The sequence below is a fragment of the Danio rerio genome, chromosome 16, assembly GCF_052040795.2.
Source record: "Danio rerio strain M-AB ecotype USA chromosome 16, GRCz13ab, whole genome shotgun sequence".
In the NCBI taxonomy this organism is placed as follows: domain Eukaryota; kingdom Metazoa; phylum Chordata; class Actinopteri; order Cypriniformes; family Danionidae; genus Danio; species Danio rerio.
In genome coordinates, this window is record NC_141036.1 from 11,247,834 (window position 1) to 11,272,231 (window position 24,398).

At 36.5% G+C, this 24,398-nt stretch overlaps 1 protein-coding gene across 38 annotated transcripts in view; it reads left to right on the top strand.

Moving 5' to 3' along the window:
• The window catches only part of pou2f2b (POU class 2 homeobox 2b), a 138,609-nt gene that overhangs the window by 41,134 nt on the left and 73,077 nt on the right, over window positions 1–24,398 (top strand). For 20 of the 38 annotated variants that reach the window (XM_087285834.1, XM_087285838.1, XM_087285856.1 and 17 more), the window contains exon 1: window positions 13,581–14,811. The exons of 17 other annotated variants lie outside the window; for them this stretch is intronic. In XM_087285834.1, the coding sequence (XP_087141960.1) occupies window positions 14,712–14,811 (100 nt within the window). In that variant the 5' untranslated portion in view covers window positions 13,581–14,711. Of the gene's footprint in view, window positions 1–13,580; window positions 14,812–24,398 lie in introns of those variants that run through there. One more of the 38 variants, NM_001423213.2, reaches the window with a different exon arrangement.

Below are 24,398 nucleotides of genomic sequence, written 5' to 3' on the forward strand. Positions count from 1 at the left end.
TTAAACCAATTAGCCTATGTTATTTAGGCTACACATATGTTCAATATAAACTTTTGAGTTCGGTCAGCTGATAATTTTACGTTAAGTAAAAAAATTAAGTGAAATAGGCATTTAGTAGTAGGCTAAATAGCAGCATGTTGAAATGATGTGTCAATGCGTTTTCTATTAGGCTACAATAAAAAAAAGTTGTATAGTACAGTGCGTTTAATTTAGGCTATTTATTTATTTTTGTCCCTGTGCGCCGATTGGAGACGGAGTTCACTGCTGATATTCTGAGAGCTCGGGTGCTTCTCATTTCTTATTTGTGCATCCTCGTTTCCTTTCCTTGCTTTCTTTCCTCGTGTTTCCACCCCACCGGGATAACGTTACGAGGGAAGGACGCAAGGAAAAGACTCAAGGACCGAGGAATCGAATCAAGTGAAAAGACACGTCCTCGTATCTTTAGCGTAACTTCAAAGCGTCGTCAATTAATGACTTGCACGTTTGGATTAACTGCATGTCTACATTAAAGTCATTCTCTATTCTATAATGATCAATAAAGAAACATTCATTTATTAATAAAAAGGAATAAGCCATTCAAATAAAGAGCCCAATCAGCAGATGGCGGGCGGGTGCGGTTTTAAAAATTGGTCAAAAATGTTAGTGCGGATGGATGGCGGACGGATGATGAATTTTGTCATGCGGTTGCGGATGAAATAATAGCCCATCCGCGCATCTCTATGGCACACTCAAAAGAACCATAATATTAATATTAAATCTTAAAAAAGGGGTAAACGAAGTGCCTTTTAACTTTCAGTAAACTTTGAGTTAATTCAACATATCATTTGATAAGGTTGGCTGTTGGGCTTTACAGTGTGTTTGTAGATTGTTTATAAGGTTTTATGCAGATGTGCTTCTCTAATCATCCCAATCAATCTAAAATGATCAGTTCTTTCCGAATAGAGAGATTCAAGTTATCTGGTGAAAATGTAGATATATCGCAATAAACAGTTGAAGTCAGAATTATTAGCCCCCTTCAAATTTTTTTCTTCTTTTTAAAATATTTTTCAAATGATGTTTAACAGAGCAAGGAAATTTTCACAGTATGTCTGATAATATTTTTTATTTTAGCGAAAGTCTTATTTGTTTTATTTTGGCTAGAATAAAAGCAGTTTTTAATTTTTGAAACACTATTTTAGGAAAAAAAATATTAGCCCCTTTAAGCTATATTTTTCATCGATAATATACAGAAACAACCATCAGTATACAATAACTTGCCTAATTCCCCTTACTTGTCTAGTTAACCTAATTAACCTAGTTACGCCTTAAAAGTCACTTTAAGCAGTATAGAAGTGTCGTGTAAAATATCTAGTAAAATATTATTTACTGCTATCATGGCAAAGATAAAATAATTAAATTATTAGAGATGAGTTTTTACAACTATTATGTTTAGAAATGTGTTGAAAAAATCTGCTCTCCGTTAAACAGAAATTGGGGGAAAAATAAACAAACTGTCTAATAATTCAGGGGGGCTGATAATTTTGATTTCAACTGTATATTGCACAATTACAAAATATTTTCTAATTAAAGATAAAGAGTTTTCCAATATCAGGCAGTCCTAATAAATGTATTTTTAAATGTCTATAAACAGCTTTTTTTAAATTGCTATAATCAATCAAAATGAATTTGATACAGTAATATACTAACCATCAGAAAATTTACCACGGTTTACCTTAAAGGGCCATGAAACCCCCTCGTTTCAGCAGGGTGTTTTCACACCTCTACTTTGGAAAAAGTCAGAAAAGTGGGCGTGTCCAGCTATGTTTAGGGGGGAGTGTCGGAGGAACTAAAGTGGGATGGTGTGGGAGTGTCTATTTGGGCACGCGCGAGTTTCAGTCAAAATACACACACATGAGAAAGTGATGGTGTTTAACCTACATGGACATGTGTAGTCGAATTATTTGCCAAATTATTAAATGTTGGACTTTAACTGCAGTTTGGCTCTTTCATTCAGGGAATTCATTCATGTCCCTCGCGACAAACGCGATATTTTATTCGAGGATCTGCTCTAAGCGTGTATTTTTCATGCAATGTTTGATACCGCGCGGCGAATGAGAGAAAAAACCCTCCACATTTCCCGGAAACTTAGATGCACACGGCAGGTAGCGTCAGAAAGCCGCGTGTGTTATTCCGGTCATTAAATGCGGTGCTATGTTTGCACTCAGTGCAATAGTTAACTTTATTCGATACGAACAAACTGAATAAACAAAGAGCACTGGTCGCTCACTTACCAAATCTGTAGAGAAAGGACAATCACCAGCAACTAGAGCCGCGTCTTTATGAAGAGGAGACTAATGTTACAAGTGAATCCGGATTTCAGCGTTTGCAGATGAGAACAGCTCTCAGGTAAACAATGTTCCTCCTTAGACACGTAAGTTATTGTTGTCGAGCGTCGCGTACACTGTAATACACATGTGAGTCTGAGCTCTCACAGAGAGAAAATGAAAACGAAACTTAACTGCAGCAAACTATAAAAGCAACACTTCACGCTGTTTTGTCAACACAACGTGGCGTCTCTGCCGTCTACACTTTGACAGTAATGAATATTAATGAAGTTGCACAATAGAGCGCGCTGATTATTTTGAACCAAGCCTTACTCATGCATTAATGCAACACACTGTAAGACGTAATAAGACGCACTCTGGCACAGACGTCCAGTCTGCACGCTGGAATACAACGCTATTATGTCATGACCGTGACGCAGCTTCAAAAATTCGTTTCAAACCGGAAGTACGAATTTGCTTGAAATAACGCAAAAACAACCAATTTACACTTTTTAGTGAATATAGGTGTCCTAATAGTGTTTTTAGCAGTGTGGGACACATATACGACTGTCAACAGCTCAAAAAATGTGTTTTGGTGTTTCGTGACCCTTTAAAAATGGTAATCTTGATTTGTGACAACACTAGGTGCATGAGATTAGTTTGCTCTGTGCACTATTATATTAGATACAATGCAAAAAGTGTCTTTAATTAATTCTTTCTGAGCTCTTTTCATGTGTCTGTGTACATGATGGCAAGAAACGGAGAGTGAGATGAAAGAAACGCAATGTGTTGTCTGGAAGAAGCGGTGAGATTTTATTGATTAGACTCACATTTTGTTGATGAAAGAGAATCTAATCGGACTTGCTCATCTGTCAACGCGGCGGCCATCACAAACACACACACACACACACACACACACAAACATATATAGAAAACTGCTTATTCTTTTCTTCTCAATTCATACATGCATTCCCACAGCCTGCTCTTTTCCACCATTATATTAATCACACTTTCCACTCCGCTATATGTCTCTGTCTGGATAATGTGTGCTATAGCCTAAGAGAATTTATTATTTCCTGTGCACATAAGCGTGGAATATTTCTGCAGTTGTCGAGATGTGACAGTTTAATCATCAATAACAAACACAGCAGCATTAATCATGCATGCGCTTCATTCCACGCTCATGCGGAGTCATTTGAAGATCTCAGCGCTAAAGCTGTCACCGCTCTCTGGCAGACAGGCAATGCTAACGGCTAAACTGGGGTTTAAGGAGCCTTGTGATCTCATCTGAATAATTAATAGGAGCCGAAGCAATAAGCAAAATGACAGACAGCCGTTTGGTCAGGTTTTACAGTGCTGTCAGTGTGGAAGATTCACAAGCTATAGTCAATGAATGAAGAGCATTTCTAGGTTTGGATAAAGCTGCTGTTGTAGAATTGAATTCTGATTTGCTGACATGATAACTGAATAACATTAAAGACATATTATTGCATTTTTCACCCTGAAGACATTTACAAATATATTTTGTATGGACAACAAAAGCAGAACGTGGAACACCATGAGGTCGAATAAGAGCTTTAAATGCACAATAAATAAATAAATAAACAATAAATAGGTTTATTTCATTAAATATCTAAAAACCTTTAGAAAATTATACACTTTGCTCACTTTCTTACTTACTTAATATTACTATTGTCCCCAATGGGGAAATTTGTCTTGGACTATAGTCCCTCATTTGCATACAGAAACAGCACAAACATTCAATCATCAACACAAATATTGCATACAGTTGAAGGCAGAATTATTTACCCCCGTTTATTTTTTTCCCCAATTTCTCTTTAACGGAGAGCATATTTTTTCAACACATTTCTAAACATAAAAAGTTTTAATAATTCATTTCTAATAACTAATAACTAATAACTTTTTTTATTTGTCATGATGACAGTAAATAATACTTTACTAGACATTTTTCAAGACACTTCTATACAGCTTAAAGTGACATTTAAAGGCTTAATTAGGCTAATTAGGTTAACTAGGCAGGTTAGGGTAATTAGGCAAGTTATTGTATAACAATGGTTTGTTCAGTAGACAATCAAAATAAGAGGTTAATAATTATAACCTTAAAATAGCTTTTAAAAAATGAAAACTGCTTTCATTCTAGCCGTAATAAAACAAATAAGACTTTCTCCAGAAAAAAAAGAATACTATCAGACATGCGGTGAAAATTTTGTTTACCAGAAGGCAGTAACTTGTACTCACAAAATATGTGAGGGGTCAGCTAATATTTTAATAGCTTCATCAAGAATTGATTGCTCATAGAAAGATTCTAAGGATCGATATTCCTTCTCCCTACACTGTAAAACCTGATAAATTAAGTTCACTCAAATTGTTTGAGGAAACTGATTGCGGCAAACTATTTAAGTTTTGAAACAAAATGGTTTGAGTACTGTAAACTACATGACTACATATAGAGTCATATACACACATTATTTGATCATTTGTGTTGTCAAACTTATGGAGTATTAGTAACTTAAACATTTTAAGTTCAGTTATCAAATTGCGAGTTCAACAAATTAATGGCAAACAATTGTATATCTGCTTAAATAGTTTAGTATTGTCTCTAGTATTAGAGTTAACACAAAAACTATAATTCATTCATAAGTCATTTGTTTTTAGTTCTGCTTAATATGGTCCATTAATGAGGTACGATAAGTCTTTTCATTGAGTCAAAGTAACCTTTTAAAAAATTTAAAGTTAAACTAACAGGGCGGCACAGTGGCGCAGTAGGTAGTGCTGTTGCCTCACAACAAGAAGGTCACTGGTTCGAGTCTCAGCTGGGTCTGTTGGCGTTTCTGTGTGGAGTTAGCATGTTCTCCCAGCGTTCGCGTAAATTTTGAGTTAATTCAACATATCATTTGATAAGGTTGGCTGTTGGGCTTTACAGTGTGTTTGTAGATCGTTTATAAGGTTTTATGCAGATGTGCTTCTCTACAGAATCATCTCAATCAATCTAAAATGATCAGTTCTTTCCAAATAGAGAGATTCAAGTTATCTGGTGAAAATGTAGTTATATCGCAATAAACAGTTGAAGTCAGAATTATTAACCCCCTTCAAATTTTTTTCTTCTTTTTAAAATATTTTTCAAATGATGTTTAACAGAGGAAGGAAATTTTCACAGTGTGTCTGATAATATTTTTTCTTTTAGGGAAAGTCTTATTTGTTTTATTTCGACTAGAATAAAAGCAGTTTTTAATTTTTAAACACTATTTTTGGGACTAAATTATTAGCCCCTTTAAGCTATATTTTTCATCGATAATCTACAGAAACAACCATCAGTATACAATAACTTGCCTAATTAGCCTACCTTGTCTAGTTAACCTAATTAACCTAGTTACGCCTTAAATGTCACTTTAAGCAGTATAGAAGTGTCGTGTAAAATATCTAGTAAAATAATAGCGTTCGCGTGGGTTTCCTCCGGGTTCTCCTGTTTCCCCCACAGTCTAAAGACATGCGGTACAGATGAATTGGGTAGGCTAAATTGTCCGTAGTGTATGTGTGTGAATGAGTGTGTGTATGGATGTTTCCCAGAGATGAGTTGCAGCTGGAAGGGCATCCACTGGGTTAAACATGTGCTGGATAAGTTGGCGGTTCATTTCGCTGTGGCGACCCCAGATTAATAAAGGAACTAAACTGAAAAGAAAGTGAATGAATGAATGAAAGTTAACTAATTTAATTTGGTGATTTTCACTGTTTACTGTCCCATGGCTGTCTTCACCAAACATTCAAGCATGGCTTTAGATTGAACTGTACCACACTGTAATCCATAGGCTTTCAATCACAGCTTTGTAAAATAGGATCATTACTTTTTGGTCTGGACTTTTTAATGGACTATTTTTAATGTTTTAAAGAATGTTAGAATCCAGAGAAATAAGCATTTTTAACTAGTGAACTGGAAAGTGTTCTTAGTCACTGTGCTAATGACGTCACACTCTCGATTTCTGGTTTGTTTTAAAGAAAACAGAGAAACACTAAAGACGCTTTAATATGTTGTGCATTGCATTAGACTGCACAGAGCAGCATAATAGCACAATCTTAAAATGAATAGTATATGATAAAACAGCACTCCATGAGATCTCCACGTGACCACCAGGTTGACTGTGGCATAATAAAAGCTTTGCTGCTTCTTATGCCACATTGTGCTCGTCTCACACCAGCAATCGCTTCCGCAGTCTTGATTCACTTTGACTGCTTTCAGCCTAAGGTGCCGGGCACACACAACGTGTGTTTACATTCCAAAAATGCAAGATGCACCATACTGCCTTTTTTGTTAACAAGAAAAAAAGAAGCGCGATACACTTTTTCGTCACTATGCAATGACTGAATCAGTGTGTTGTGCGTGAGTGGTGCTGTTGATATTGTTATAATTGTAATATTTAATAATATTGGGGAATTCAAGATTTGTAAAGCCATACAGCTCAGAATAACTCGAAACAGTAACAACTATTTTCTCCTCTGTCTTTAAAAGCACAAACACTGCTGTCAACTCAACTGAAACCCCGCCCCTGCTTTCATTTGATTGGAGGATGAAAGAGATGTGACTGATGTAACGCGCTTTTTCTTATCAAAGTTGATTTTTTTCAATTGCGAGTGCATAGTGTGCATGGCAAAAACATGAGGCGCAGCAGGCGGTTAAAACGGAACACAAACAGCGCACAAAACGCTCACGGCCGTTAGTTAACAATACAAAAAAGGCACCTCTCAGTGCAAAAAACATGTTCGGTGTGAACGGCATCTTACACTGCTTCATACTATTATGATAACAGATTTTGAATACTTTACTTCAGGAGCAATGCAGTAGGTAGTGCTGTCGCCTCACAGCAAGAAGGTCGCTAATTCAAGCTCCGACTGGGTCAGTTGGTGTTTCTGTGTGGAGTTTGCATGTTCTCCCTGCATTCGCGTGGTTTCCTCCGGGTGCTCCGGTTTCGCCCACAATTCCAAAGACATGCGGTACAGGTGAATTGGGTAAGCTAAATTGTCCATAGTGTATGTGTGTGAATGAAAGGGCAACCGCTGCATAAAACATATGCTTGATAAGTTGGCAGTTCATTCCGCTGTGGCGACCCAAGATTAATAAAGAAAATGAATGAATGAATTAATACTTTAGCTCATCAATGAACATGATTTCTACAGGAGTCCAGTCAGATGTAGTGAAGATAGCAACTCCCATGGTTCCACACTCGCAACATCATCATACTATATTTTTGTTTGTTGTGAATATGCTCCCTCTACCTATGAAAATGACATACTGTGCCTTTAAGTGTATCAGGTTTACTGTCATTAATTTGTGAACATCCACATGCTGAACACAGAGTTGGTTCAGCCCAGGATGAGTGTTCTGTCATCATTTTACTCACTTTAGTCTCCAAACATAGGAAATGTGTTCATCTTGTGAAATGAAATATTTCTTTTTTTAAATGAAACCTATGTTTAGATATTAAATAACAAATATATTTAAATTTAGGAGTTTAAATAGAGCATAAGTCTTCTAAAAAACATGGTTAATTTATTTATAATTTAGGCTTTTGGTTATCAAATGCTGATCAGCAAACAATGCTCAAAGCATTCATAATTAGTCATGGAAGCTCAGCGTGCTTGCTTAAATCGAGAGAACCAATGAGTTACATTCTTACATGTCACATGATACATTTGTGTTTGCATAAAAACCATAGACTGTAAAATATATGGACGTAGTTTCCGTGACGTCACCCATAGGTTTCTGAAGAGCGCAAAAGAAGCCACAAGTAAAATATTTTATACATAAACAAAAATTCTCCTGTTCGCAGCCTTCTTTTTCACATTATTTAATAGAAATTGATGTTTTTATTAAATCTCTTAGATTAGTTAATAATAAGAAAAGTGATAGATTTTTAGTTCTCTATGATAAATATTTTGGAAACAGCACGGATACATAAGTCCTCCTTTCCTCTTGCTGTATTTGTGTTATGTATATGTTTAATTTTATTTATTTATTTATTTTTTCTCCCTTTTGTTTCTTTTTTTATTTATTTTTTTAAAGTTTATATTGTTTATCCTGATCTGTTATTGTCATTGTGTTCTTTTGTGTAAATTGTTGAATTTTGTATGTTTGTTATTGAGGTCAATAAAAAAAAAAAAAAAAAAAAAAAAAAAAGAAGCCACAAGTAGGCGCGGCCAACCGTCGCCATTTTGGTCACGCGTCATCACACCCACGGCGGGATACCAAACAAGGGCAAAAAGGCGGAGAGTGAGCGGAGCTACAGACACCTGCTAGCATTTAGCTTGGACCTGGTTCAGACACACTTTACTTTGGGAGAAACGCTTTATACTTTATCACCTGTGACTCGTTTGTATTCTGACCACTTGTGCGTGGTTGTATACTATATCAATAAAGTGTTTAGACTTTTAAAAACACTGCTGTAATACATTGAGCCACTAAACATTGTTCTTATGACGTTTTTCAACAGGAGGAAAACGCGAATTACTTCCAAACACTTTAGATATAGTCTGTGTTAGTAAATGTAAGACTATTAATGAAATCCAGCATGACAACTGTATGACAACGCTTCAGATGACTGTTCTAGAGCCTACAGCTAATCAATCTGACAGATTCTGGAATGCATTACAGCTCTAAATATAAATATAAACGATAAATGATCTTAAATAAAACAAATACATGTACAGAGATGGTATATAAGCATATAACTTTACTCACATGGGAAACGGAGGCCACGTGACTGGTTTGTGAGCACAATTAAGTGCCCTCAGCATGCCATGCCATCTAATAATTGTGGGAAACAAGTCCAAAAGGCAGTTGACTGTGTAAAGCCACATAAAACAACACAGAAATACGATAAATATGCCGAGTTCAGTGGCTAATCTGCAGGATTCAGCTGAGGTGACGTGACGGCGACCAGCGAGACCTAGCTGTCACTCAAGTGGCCACTCCCTTAATTATGCAAACTTAATATAACTTAATATAAAGGAAACGGATAAGTTATGAAAAAATTCACCCCCCTCACAGTTGTCATGAAGGGTAATATTACCTGTATTAACCAAAATCTTTTTTTGTACCAGGCTGTAAACACCTTTTTTTCTGCTGTAAAGTTGGCCATTCTAACAGTGGGCTCAATTGAAATTTGCTCTGTTTTGGAGCCAGGAGAGGCCAGGACTAGCGGAATTTCGGATGAATTGCAGTTTTAGTTACTTCCGTATTGGCTTCCTGAGGGAGAGCAGGAGGTTGCCGCTTGATAAAAACCAGTGAACTACATTAGTATTAATTGCTATCTTGTTTCTACACTGTTTAAAGTCCTATAAAAAATGAATTATGTTCATAATTTGAAGAGATAATGTCTCTTTAGAAGACTTTACGTCAACAGTTTGATTGATTTGGAAATTTAATTTTGATCTCTTTACAAACATTTTGAAGCTTTAGAGTTTTGTTACATAGATTTTTAATGGAGGGACATAAACCTTTCATTGATTGAAAATATCTTCATTTGTGTTCTGAATGACATGAGATTGAGTAAATGATGATCGATTTCTTTCAATTCATGTTTAAATGAACACCTTTAAATGTGTATGTGAATGAGAAACTACTTTCCTGTTACTCCGGGAAGCCACATAAACAATGGCTCTGAGCGGAAGCAGTGAACACCGCTAGGAAAGAGGTGTTAGCTCCCTATCCTTCCAACACCATCTTATTTTCCTTTCCCTCAATTTCGCACTCTCTCTTTCCCTCCAGTCCCTCTTTCCTTCTCTTAGATGCGCACAACCACACTATATTCTACAAGAAATAATTGCTTTTGTCTGAAAGAAGTAGCGGAGGGAGGGGCCCGAGCGCCCCGTTACCTCAGCACGTCGAGGGGGTGCGCGAGGGACAACCGGTCACTTCTTTTCATCTCTTTCACTTGACCTGTGGATGTCATCTGTCAATAGTGAGATGCAAGAGAAGGACAGGGACAATAAAACACATCCTTCTTTCGAACAAAACAAGGATCAAATGTATTTTGTTGCAGACAGATACCCCCCCCCTCCCCCCCCAAAAAAAAAACAAAAAAACAAAACAAATATAACACATTATCTATAACCGCAAAGCAAATGGTAGTTTTATTAATACAATAAAATGACACAGACGTAAAAATGTAAATATATAGGCTCAACATCGGTCACTGCCAAGACTTCTGAGCCTGAGCTCACAGAGAGTTTTGCTGCCTAGTGGAATCGATTTACTACTATCGATCGGAGTGTTTAGCGTATAGATTTTTCTATTTAAAAATCTATATTGACAATAATCTTGTGTGTAAGTGCGCCGCAGCATGGTTTGTAATTGACAGGGCGTGATGAATTGGCGGTAGGAGAGAGAAGCGGTGAGCGCTCGCTGATTAAGGCCCCCGGGAGGTTTGCTGGCATGTCGAGATTTTCAGCACAGCATTTCCTATACCCGTTCCTAGACACCCCTCAGTAGTGTACATTTTTTTTAATGTTTCTGCTAGAATTTGAAACACATATTTTAGGCCTGTGTATTGATGAGCTGATGAACGTGTTGCTGTTTGGCACAGTTTGAATGTGTGCTCTTGGGGTTCTCCATGTAGAGTTGAGAAACGGTCTTAAAAATCATAGTTTTGCTTCTGTTCTTCTACATTTTACTTAGATTAACAATGCTTACCGGCAAATAAACAGTCTGTGATACTTATTTAGGGAATCTAATGCCTAGAACCAATATATGGTTGTTAATTTCTGCATATTTTCAATTTAAAGTAGTAGTTCATCCAATAATAATAATAATAATAGTAATAATAATGATAATAATAATTCCTTACATTTATATAGTGGTTTTCTAGACACTCAAAGAGCTTTACACATTTTTGGGGGGAATCTCCTCATCCACCACCAGTGTGCAGCATCCACCTGGATGACACGACAGCAGCCATATTGTACCAGACTGAACGGAGGGGGGGGGGGGGGGGGGGTGGTCATAGACAGATGCCAGTGGGCAAATTTGGCCAGAATGCTGAGGTTAAACCCCTAGTCCTTTTCAAAGGACATCCTGGGATTTTTAACGACCAACGAGAGTCAGGACCTCAGTTTAACGTCTCATCCGAAAGACATCGCTCACTGAGCAGTATAGAGTCCCCATCATTATACTGGGGCATTGGGACCCACACAGGCCACAGGTTGGGCGTCTCCTGCTGGTCTCACTAACACCACTTCCAGCAGCAACCTAGCTTTTCCATGTGGTCTCCCATCCAGGTACTGATCAGGCACAGCCCTGCTCAGCTTCAGTGGGCGACAATGTGAGATTTGCAGAGAGTTAGCTGCCAGAAAAATTACATTTTTTATTTACTTATCCTTTACATGATTCAAACCAGTTTGAGTCCTTCTTTTGTTATACACCTAAGATATTTCAATTAATGTTGCAAACCAGTAGCCATTGACTTATTTGTTTTTGAAACTTCAAGTTTCCAACATTCTTCAAAATACCTGCTTTCATGTTGTTCAACCAAAAAAAGAAAATCAATAATGATCATAATAGTTTGGAGCCACCCGAGGTCAAGTAAAAGGTTGCTCATTTTATTATTTTTGAGTTAACTCCACTAATCATTTTGATGGATTTTCATTGATGCCAACAATCATAATAATAAAGGATCCTTAAAATATTTGCAATCCATTAAATGGTTCTTTAGTTTATGAAAATGTTCTTAACATTAAGAATAGGTGGAGATTTCAGTAAAAGCTTCTTTTGTAAACTAAAAATGGTTCTTCCATATTAAGAATATTTTTCAATATTTAGAAACTATTATTTTTTTAAAGTGTAGACCATTTTGAGGGATGTAAATAATCAATGGTCCAAACGTATTTCCTATTTTACATTTTTAATAGCTTTTATGAATTCAAAAAGAGCCACATATTGATAAATAAACGTATGATAGCTGTTTTAACATGAAGATTGAATTGCCTCTTGTAACAGTTATGAAATAGTTTGATGACAAGCAGGAAATGTTCATGGGCCAATGACGTGACCACATTGAAATGGTCTATACCACAGGTGTCAAACTCAGTTCCAAAAGGGCCGCAGCGTGCACAGTTTAGTTCCAACCCTAATTAAACACACCTGATCAAACTAATTGAGTCCTTCAGGATTGTTTGAAACTTACAGGTAGGTGTGTTGGAGCAGGGTTGGACTGTGCAGGGCTTCGGCCCTCCAGGAATTGAGTTTGACACCCCTGTTCTATACTGTAGACTCGTCCTTTTGTGCAAATTAAAGGTTTTACAAGATTCTTCATGCAACCAATAATTGCAATAAAGCATTTCTTCAGAGTGAATAATAAGCAGAACAATCCAGCATCAGAGTTTCTAGAACTCTAAATAATAGCTTGTGGCTTTAGTATTTAGATATAAGGAAAATCTAAGCAATGTCCACAACTGCACATTTGCAAACGTTGCTTATATAGTAAAAAGTTAAAATTAAATACATTAAAGAAACACGTTTTTGCACTGAGACTAACATTTAATATTATCTACTTTTGCACTCAACAAATGGAGGTTCTGAAAGGGGGGTTCGGTAGTGTTGCCATGGAAGAACCATTTTGGATTTCACAAAATGAGTTTTAAAAGAACATTTTCTTTCCTACTTTGAAGAACATTTTAATAATCCAAAGAACCTTTTGTCCACAAAATATCTTTTAAGGAACAAAAAAGGCTCCATTAACCATAAAGGTTATTAATTGAATCAAAAATATTATTAAAATAGTTTATAGAGGCATTATGTGCTGTTATAGACAGTTAAAGAGTTGATTAAAAGTTCACTGACCAATAATTTGGGCATCACTTGTTTCAAACCAAATACAGAACCCCAACCTAAAATATAATCATGTTTTGCTAAACAAGAACATGCATTCACGCTTGGGCAGAATTTTCATTTTTGGGTGTTATAGTATGGCAAGCATTTATTGAAAGTATATTAACCAGTAGCTTAATGTGAAAAATGTGTGTATGTAGTTTAGCTATTGCCCTTTTAATCTATACTTGGTGAATCCGTGTAGTTTGACAGAGATGTCCGTATCAGTGTGTGATTTTACCTTTCACTGGGGTACAGGAGAGAGAGAGAGAGAGAGAGAGAGAGAGAGAGAGAGAGAGAGAGAGAGAGAGAGAGAGAGAGAGAGAGAGAGAGAGAGAGAGAGAGAGGGTGGGGGTGGGGTGCTGGTGATGTGAGAGTTGTAACGGCTCCGCTCGCGCTTCAATGTTGCGGGCAGCGTGGAATCAGAGCGCGCGAGCGTATGGGAGGAGAGCGTGCACGAATAAGCTATTGGGGTTCCCAAATAACGGGAACAGGCAGACAGAGCAAAACACGCAGGCGGATGGACGGAAATATAGGCAAGTGATCTTAAAAACCAGCGACGTAACGAGCTCTTTTCCCCCTGATGTTTTCGTGCTTTATTTATTTGTTTGCCTTATTTAGTCATGTATCGATTGATTGCGTTTTAATTACTGGCGTGTGACAAGGTGCGTGGGAGGAGGGGCGAATCCGGCGAACACGTTGAGTTGCCTTATTTTTCTATAGCTATTTCATTTAAACGAGCAAAAACAAGCAGACGCTTTTAACCACGTTTAATGACTTTGTGCAAATGAATGTGTAGCCTGTAGCTGCTAGAACAAGGAAGAAAGCTAGAAGAGCTAGACCAAATAAATTCACCAAAAATGCACCCCATATCCAAGTAATAACAATATATCAGCTGTCTTTTATACGTTATACAGTATACGTGTGTTTTATTTCATTGTTAGAACAAATGTAGAATCGTCAGTTTATTTCACAAGCAGACAACCAAAGTTAAAGCGACTGCGAGCAAGAAGAGAAGCAGGCCAGCTGAACATATACAGTGTTCAGTATCGACAAGGACAGAAATAACACTATAGTTGAGAACCGAGATATGCAGTTATATACGCTCGCAAACATGGTAAATACATGCCTTTGAGTGACAGATACCTATATGTTCGACAAGCAGATATACCAAATACTGTAGCTTAATACCAAAACAAACAGACAAACGTGAAAGTATCAGTGGAATAACCAGCGTTTGTCTTGTTTCAATCCGTCTATCCGCCTGTGTGTGCGCGCGCGCTGGGAAAACACAGTCGCGTCTGCGTATCTATGCATGTTGATCCAAAGTACTACAAAAGAATAAGTGGTTTTTATAAAATGTAACTGCGCTATTTAGTGAATAACCTGTTTGTGTCAGAAACCCCTGAACCACCGACGAAACCAAATGATTTAGCCAAGTGCGAAAAAGCCACAACTGCTCAAATTGCAAAGAAAAACTCAAATCAACAGCAAACAGAACATCTGAAAAGAACCAGACAAAAAGACGGATCATGTTTGTTCCTTTGCCGGTGCCGTTTGTCTTGCCGAGAACTGCCTCCGACCTCCACGCCTGGCGTCTCAAGTCCCCGCTGGCTCTCCGCTCACACTCCGGTAAGGCTTTCTTCCACAACATTCACCTATTATTTCATTTATTTCCAAATCCGGCAAAGCATCCCATCTCCATCGCCCTCATCATCCTTATCCCTGTTTCCACCGCGGGAATGAAGCATCCACATTTGGCGTTTTCTGTCATGTGTCGCGCGCTGGCATTGCCGCCCTTTCCAACATTTAGGTTTAGTCCAACCTTCAAGTTTGTTTACAGCAGTACCTGCACTGTTAAAAGCGGCTCAGTTCGGGGTTGTTTTCTGTATAAATTTCCGTCAGGTTAGGCTCAGTTCTTACAGGGCTCCGTCTCCGTCCGTCTCCTCCTCTCGCCTCTGCCTCTGCCTCCGTCTCCCCCGAACTAAACTCGCGGTGAGCTGGGAATATTCATGCCAACTTATCGATCTCCGCAGGATCGATTCCGGGGCCGGCGGATCGAGGGGAGAGAGGAGAGAATCAGAGCAGCTACAGAGAACAGAGAAACCAGCATTTATGCTATTTAAACCTCGCATGTTTGTCCTAAAAATATAGATGTAGGCTGAGGAATAGTAGGCAGGTAGACAGACGCACGTGTTTTGTACAGGCTGTGAGCGTTTTTAATTACTGATTATGCACATGGTGGACCTATAATGTGATATTTACATCGTCATTGGCGATTAAAGACGACCGAACACAAACGGACGACTCTTTCCGCTATTATTTCCATTGCGGAAAGTTGCCGGTTGTTCGGAGGCACATGAAGATGAAAACAGAAGGAAGCGCGGATGGAGAAGGAGGGCGGGGGTGGAGTAGGAGGAGATGGGTGTTGTCTGAATTGAAGAGGCATAACTGCATAAGCAAGCTGATCATATGTTAACTGGACATGTGGCAGTCCACTGAGAACACAATAAAAATATGCAGTATGTGGAATTTATTATCTGCGCATTTCAGATTACGCACGATGTGTTTTCTATTAGCCTAATATGGTTTGAACATGGAGAAATTGATGTCTTTTTTGCTGTGAGATGGTATTCTTCATGTAAGTCTGTAAACAGAATTTTTATAGGTATTTTTTCATGTATTTTAAGCTCATATCTATTGACAGATTAACTGAAATCTTTAGAATGCCTAATGTACTTTTACAAATAGTTTTATTTATTATTATTTTTTTGCAAAATGTTTATTTAAAAAAAAGTTACAGGATACAAGATACAAATTATTTTTCTTTATTAGAAATTTAACATTTCTTTTAAATATTAATGTAATTAAAATCTACAATGAAAATACTCATAAACAATTTGTGCATCTGGATTTTTTTTTCTTTTTATCAGCTTGAAAACCAAGCTTATGCTTATTGTTTTGTTTGTCCGTTTTTTTTAAATATAGCAAAAATGCATTCAGGATGAATTGTTATTAATTAGACTGACTCCTTTTACCTACACTGATTAGTGGGCTTGCATTGTTCTCTATCTGTTTGATTTTTACCACTTCTCCATTTGCGTGCCTCAGAGTCTTACAGGTTTTCTTTGGCTTTGAGTCTGAAGAATGATACAGAATGGTTAAGAGGAAGGATAATGAGCCTCTTCCCCTCAGAGATTAACAGGGCCAGGGGAGAGGAGGAGGAGTTTCATGCCCCTTTCACTGAAAAATAGCGAGTGTCAAAAGAAGATAAAAAAAAGAAGGCAGAAAAAAGAAAAAGCTGTGGACCACTAAAGGAAAGTAGGTGCAGATGACAGTGAAAAATGGGAATGTGTATGGAAAACCGAGTTTGAGCGGGAGAGGTGATCTTGAGCTCTAGATTCAGCTTGTATGTACGTAGTTGTCTCGCTCATTAGTTATGAATGAAAAGCAAAGCTGTAAACTTTGATTTTAAGATATCTGACAAAGGTTTCACAGGCAAATTGGATTGAAAAACTTCAAATTCACAGATTCTGTTTGTTATATCAAATTTTTTTGATTACCGGAAACACAAATTCAGCAGTGAACTGAACTTAAGCCCAATCTGAGAGCAGGCTCATTTATTTAATTCTGTCAAAAGCCATAACAATGAACAGAAATATGCATATCTCATCAAACCCGTTTAATCACCATTAGAGAGAGCAGAACCTATTTAACTATTTACTAATATATGCAGCCATTACACCATATTCCCATTACATGGCGGATATAGACATGAAGAGAGGTAGAGATAGAGATAATCAAGACCTATTCTTGTAAGTGGTCTCGGGAATTATTGCCATTAACAGCTCCATTAAAGTTTTATGTGTATTACAGTAGCAGGCAGGTCCTGGAGGATGAGAGTATATTGACGGAGCGAGAAAAAGAGGCAAAAGATGAGCAATAATCTGATGCGGTGGCATATGAAACAAAAGAAAATCATTCTGTTATCTCCTATATTAGCATATCAACCGCAAAAAAATAATAACTGTGTATATTTAAAGGGGTAGTTCAACATTTATTCATTCATTTATTTTCCTTCAGCTTAGTTCCTTTTTTATCAGGGTTTGCCACAGCGAAATGAACCACCAGCATGTGCTTTATGCAGCAGCCACAACCGAATACTGGGAAACACCCATGCACCCATTCTCACATGCACTTGTACACTATGGCCAATTTGGTTTTTCAATTCATCTATACCGCATGTCATGGACTGTTGAAGGAATCGGAGTACCCGTAGGAAACCCACATAAACACGTGGAGAACATGCAAACTCCACACAGAAATGCCAACGGAGCCACCTTCTTCCTGTGGGACGACAGTGCTAATCACTGTGCCACCCACATAAAAATGTAATTTGTTTTAACACTGAAAAACATTTTAGCTGAAACTGGAGTCATTGTTGATTCATAAAATGCAAGTGAATTGTTATAAACATGCAAAAAACACACACTAAAAGACAATCGTCTACAGTATTATTAAATGCAATTGCCTTATTAAATGCAGGTATCCAGTGACTGTTTATATACAGTAGTCAACATTTGAAGTGGATCAAATTTGTCGTAAAACTATTGAACACTCATTCATTTCTTAGGACAATTTTGAAAAACATTTCTGATCCCTGTCAATATCCATATGTATACAGATGAAGTCAAAATTATTAGAACTTTTCATAGAAATTGAAATTATTTCAAAAATATTTCCCAATTGTTGCTTAACCAAGAGAATGTTTTGTCATTATATTTTTAAGCAACAGTTTGATAACTTACTTATTTTGTCTTTGCGTTGGTGACTGCATTATATTATTCTGTATTTAAGTAGCAAGTTACTAATATTCAGCTTAAAGTGCAATTTAAAGACTTAGCTATGTTGTTCTGCTAACTATACGCAAGTTAGGTCAATTAGGCAAGTTACTGCATAACAGTTGTTCGTTATGTAGCCAATCGAAAAAAAAAAATCTTAGTTTAAATATTAAAATCTAAAAGCTGCTTTTATTATGGCAAAATTAAAAAAGAGACTTTGAATTGAAGAAAAATAACATTGTAGGAAATACTGTGGAAAAGAATCCCACTGTGAAACTGCAATTGGTAAATATTTCAAAAAGATTTCACTTTAGGGTTAATCATTTTTATGCTAATTGTGTAAAATTGTGAAATGTTAATGCACTAAAAATAACTGTTCAAAAGTAGTTTATAATTTATTTAATTCTTTATTCCAGGGATTTTAAAGATGAACTTTCAGCTTCATCACTCCAGTCTTCAGAGTCACATGATCCTTCAGAAATCACGCTAATATTAATTATTATTATTGTAATTATTACTATAATTATTATTAATAATGGTAATAGTAATAAAAGCAATAATGACTTGAGTAATATTTTAAAACTACATGCAATAAGAAAGCAATTATTTAACATTTTATTAAATATTTAACTTTTTTTTTTACATTATTAATTGCTGCCTTGATGAACAGACAAATATTTTTTACAAAAAAAAGAAAAAAAACTGACCCAAAACTTTTGACCGGTTGTGTGGATGTTAAAATGGATCAGAAATGTTTTTTAAAATTGTCCCACGAAAAAAAAAATTGTGTTCCATAATTTTACAACAAATTTGATAGCAGGTTTTGATCCACTTCAAATAGTCACTACTTTATAATAACAGTCACTAAAAATCTGAATTTATTAAGGCAATTGCATTTAATAATACTGTAGACGACTATCTTTTACTGTTTTTAGCATGTTTTATAACAATTCACTTGCAATTTTATGAATAAAATAACTCCAGTTCCAGCTGAAATCGAATGTTCATGTGGGCAGCAAGATGGCTCAGTAGTTAGCACTGTCGCCTCACAGCAAGAAATACACTGGTTTGAGTCCCAGCATACCAATTGGCATTTCTGTGTGGAGTTTGCATGTTCTCCCCATGTTCGTGTGGGTTCCCCTCGCAGTCAAAGACATGTGGTGTAGGTGAAATAAATAAACTAAATTGGCCGTGGTGTATGAGTGCGGGTGTGAATGAGTGCATGCGTGTATCCCAGTACTGCGTTGTGGCTGGAAGGGCATCCGTTTCATAAAAGATATGCTGAAATAGTTGGCGGTTCATTCCACTGATAAAAAAGGGATTACAATTTGTACTGTATTTTTGATTAAATAAATGCAGTCTGGGTGAGCAGGATAAGCTTGTTTTAAAATATTTTAAAATCCTACTGACCCCAAACTTCTGACCGGTAGTGTATATATGAAGGGTTCAGATGCTAAAACCTCTAAATGCTGTCTGAAATTTTCATCTCAAATGAGGACTTTTACAAGGCTCAAGTGTAAATGTTTAATAATTTCACTTTTATGGCAAAGAATGAGCTCTTTAGGTGGTTTTAAAAGTGAGAAACTCTACATATATATACATTTTTTGGCAGCTGAACATGGTGTTTGTGTGAGTGAATGTGGGAGAAAGTGTGTTTATGGATCGGGGTGAGACCTGGTGTTAAGATGATTGCCAGTGACAAAATGTCAGCTTGGGTTTGTTTGTAACATAATGGGGAATCAATAGATATAAGGAAGATGTCAATACAGAATGTTCTACTGCATTTCACTCTGTCTCGCTGTCTCTTCCTCTCTCTCACACACACACACAGATTCCTCCGCCATCTCTCTTGCTCTGATTGATATGCCATGTCGTCAGGATGTTCATTTAGTGACAGTTCTCCCACAGGTCTTTTAGCTGTACTGTTAGTTGGAGCCATGGAGAATGTGTTTGCATCTGTGTGGGTTGACCTTCTGTAGTGTATTAACACTGACGGCACCCTTCCCCTCATTAGCACGGCTGGAAGACATGGCTTTTCACTCTGTAAGAAATTCCCCAGAGTTCTTTCCTCCCAGTGACCATTACAAGCACACACACACACACACACACACATCATGTGCGATTGTGTCCTCATTGAAGTCCACATCATATTAAAAGCAAGTCACAAGTGTTTGCAAGGCAGCACTGGGTTCATTTTCTTTAAAAAGTGCTAAATTAGAGTGCTACTGTATATTATTGAATTCTTTCTCAAATAATTCAGCCAAAACACTAAACATATTTCTTGCTTTATATTGTGAACTTTTTTTACTCCAGTATTTTCAATGGAGTTTCTGCGCTGGCCTGGCACTAGTGGTCACAACTGTCTTTCATCTCGGTGTACGCTTGAACAACTAAATGTATGCTTAAGTCTATTTAACTGAACTTATTGTAATTACATTACAACATCGATGCTGTAAAAACAACCTTGTAAAATTGAAAATAGCCACATTAAGCTTTCACCGGAAGTTTTTGATGGCTTTAAAACTTTAGCTGTGCATAGAGCCCATTGCTCTCACTAGTAGAGCGGTGATAAAACAAAATGCTATTGGCTGTTTTTATATAAAGGGGAGGGGCTACATTATGTCCCACCCTCTCTTCGTGTTTCGATTGAGATTACGTCAAACATTGAAAATAAAAATCCACATTTCAAAACACTTCACGGGACCTTTCATTTTTTTGTCACTTTAGAAAGAACCATAACATTCACAGAAATTATAACGGTTGTAAATAACTGACAAATGAGTTCTACTTTACGGAACTTTAATGCATAAATATACTTCTGATTACATCTTTGGCTCTCAACAATTGAATAATAACACAAATTAGATTTTTTTTACATTTAACAACTTCTCATGATTCAATTCAATTCACCTTTATTTGTATAGCGCTTTTACAGGGTAGATTGTGTCAAAGCAGCTTCACATAGAAGATCATAGTAAACTGGAACAGTGTAGTTTAGCATTTAGTGTTTAAGTGCGGTTCAGCTCAGTTCAGTGTGGTTTAATAATCACTACTGAGGGCCTAAACACTTAAGAGCAAATCCATCGATGTGTAGCACTACCGATCCCAAACCATGCATGCTAAAGGCAACGGAGAGGGAAAAAAAAACTTCACCAATTGGCGAAAGTGAAGGAAAAAAAAAAACCTTGTGAGAAACCAGACTCAGTTAGGCACAACCATTTCAATTTCTCCGCTGGCCAAAAGTCTTGTGCAGAGCTGCAGTCTCAGCGGCGAAGGCTGGAAACTGGGTGTATGTTTGACACTGTTTCTTTTTAAAAGATTAAAGTAAAATAAAAAGTGAGCTGAAATAAGGAATAGAAAACATACTTTTATGCTATTTGGACACCATGTGCACCCACTGACAGGTATAAGCGGCTGCTCTCTCTCTTCACCGTTGCTTTGGCGCTGAAGAATTGAAGCGAAAAATTTTCTGATGACTGAAATCATTTGAATTTGTATGAATTCACCATTTTTTAACCAATACAAAAATAGTTACGTTTTCTCATGCAAACAGACTGGCATTCACACAAAGCCTGCTTTGTTTATTAAAACCATGAGAGTGCAGTGGAATAAAAAAGATCTACAAGTGTCTTTCAGCTGTTGAATAAGATTATAGGAGTGGATTTAAAAATAATCTACTTGCTGATTCTTTGTAATTATTAATATTATTCATAAATATTTACAAATATTATTAACAAATTTCAAATTATTTTAATTTCCACAACTCTTTTTGAGACCCCGCTTTTTTTATTTTCGAAATTTAACTTCTATTTACCTTAGAATGCTGCATCATGTGAGAAAACCATAAACGCAATAGTCAAACACACACATCTAGTCCTTGTTTACACATGAAACCAATGGAAACCAATGGACTAAATGGACACCCCTTACACCTGTGTTATCAATACTGTTCATGGAGGCATATTCATTAAATAATAGACACACAAACACAAAAACACACAAAATGCCATCATTTACTTACTCTCGACTCATTCCAACCAGTTAGATTTTTTTTCTGTTAAACACAGGAGGACATTTTGAAGACCATCTAACCATTGACATTAGTAGTAGGAAAAACAAATACCATGGAAGCCAATGGTTACAGGTTTTCAACTTTCTTCAATACATCCTTCAGAAACTCAAACAGGTTTGGAAGTCAAGGGAGTAAATAATGGCAGAATTTTGGATGAACTATCCATTTAAATGGTGTATGCTTATTTTAAAATAGCTTTAAAATATGCACCATGGATATGCATAGTGATTGTGCTGATTCTTGCATGTGTTTGTCTGAAAATTAGACAAATAGAACCTCAAACCGCTGTGGTGGAGCATTACATTTCAACAGAAGCGTATCCTTGACCAATATACTGCACCTACTTGTAAGCTGTCCATCAGAACATGCAGATGGTTTCATTAACAATCTGCCTTTCTGCCTCCATCTCTCTCTTTCTCCTATGAAAACACAGTGGAGGTGGCTTCACGATGGCACAAAAGTAGAAGTGTTCAGACAGGCCCTTAATCAACACATCTGTGAGAGAAAGCACCTAGTCAATACACCCCCTACCAGTACAGCAGCACTCACACAGATTCAGCACTGCTGTGTTCATTTACTGTGATTATCCGCCTGCACATGTCTATTTGTGCGTGTGTGTTTGTGTTGGAAAGGGAGCGAGAGCCACCCAGAGCTTTAGGATGGACGGACTGAAAGATGAGTGTGAACAGACGAATGAGCGTATTGATATTTGACATGGCAGGTACATGGTGGTTTTACCGACAAGCTGATGTATTGTAAGATATTGACGCTGGAACATCTCACACTCTTAAAAAGTATTGCAAAATTTGGAAAGAGTATGGACAAATCTGACAGGTGTGTTAAAATGTTTCACTTTGAATTTTAATCTTCACCTCAGCTGTTGAGATTGTTCATGTTTTACCCAAATTTACCTAAAATCCGACTAACATAAATCTAAATCTATAAACCTGACTCTTGATGCTATGAGATGAAAAATGAGCGTAAACCAGCGCAATTTGCACTCTCAGCAGCTGCTGTTTATGTCTCTGTGTGTGTGTAAGAGCGGACATTTCGATAATAGAGAATGTGTAATAAAAGCTTGCTCTTTGATTACGTCCTTCACTCCTCATGAACAAGCCCGAGACCTAAATCTGTTCTCTTCCTCCATTTCATTTAAGATTTATAGCGATCAAGGTCTCCCGTTCTCATGTGGGGCTTGGCGAATGTCTTTTTCCCCTTTATTTTGATGGCATTGAGGATGTGTGGTATAAATATTTGATCATTAATAATGCCACACTTTAGTATTATTAGCTAGATACAGATCAATCATTTTGATATTTTGATGCAACTTTAGATTTTAGTGAATTGAGTTTACTTTATATTACATTAGTGGCCCATTCTTACATTGTAAGCTGATTTTAATAATAATAATATATGATGATTCTGTTTTTTAAATTCATATCTTTAATAGAAAGACTTACAATATTATATTTGCTCATATACATACAGTTGAAGTCAGAATTATTAGCCCCCCTTTGAATTTTTTTTTCTTTTTTAAATATTTCCCAAATTATTTTAACAGGGGAAGGAAATTTTCACAGTGTGTCTAAAAATATTTTTTCTTCTGGAAAAAGTCTTATTTGTTTTATTTAGGCTAAAATAAAAGCAGTTTTTAATTTTTTTTAAACACCATTTTAGGGACAAAATTATTAGCCCCTTGAAGCTATTTTTTTCCAATAGTCTACAGAACAAACCATCGTTATACAGTAACTTGCCTAATTACCCTAACCTGCCTAGTTAACCTAATTAACCTAGTTAAACCTTTAAATGTCCCTTTATGTGGTATAGAAGTGTCTTGAAAAATATCTAGTCAAATATTATTTACTGTCATCATGACAAAAATAAAATAATTCAGTTATTAAAATGAGTTATTAAAACTATTATGTTTAGAAATGTGTTGAAAAAAGTTTTCTCTCCGTTAAGCAGAAATTGGGGAAATAAATAAACAGAGTTTAATAATTCAGGGGGGCTAATAATTCTGACTTTAACTGTAGTACTGAAGCCAAATCTGGAGCTTATCTAACAACATAACTTATGATAACGGTCCAAAAACTAGTACACCCAAATAGATATGTTATAGAAAAATATTAAGATAAAAAGAGGTAAAAATCAGAAGCAAAAAATTTAGATGAAATTTTGTAGGTTGTCATTTATTTTTGCAATATTTTGCTTGAATTTAATTGTATTATCTTTCTATTTCTAAATATTTTTAGTGACTTAAGTAGTTTAATAAATATATCTGTTGAATAAATCTGTTTTGTTTAGCA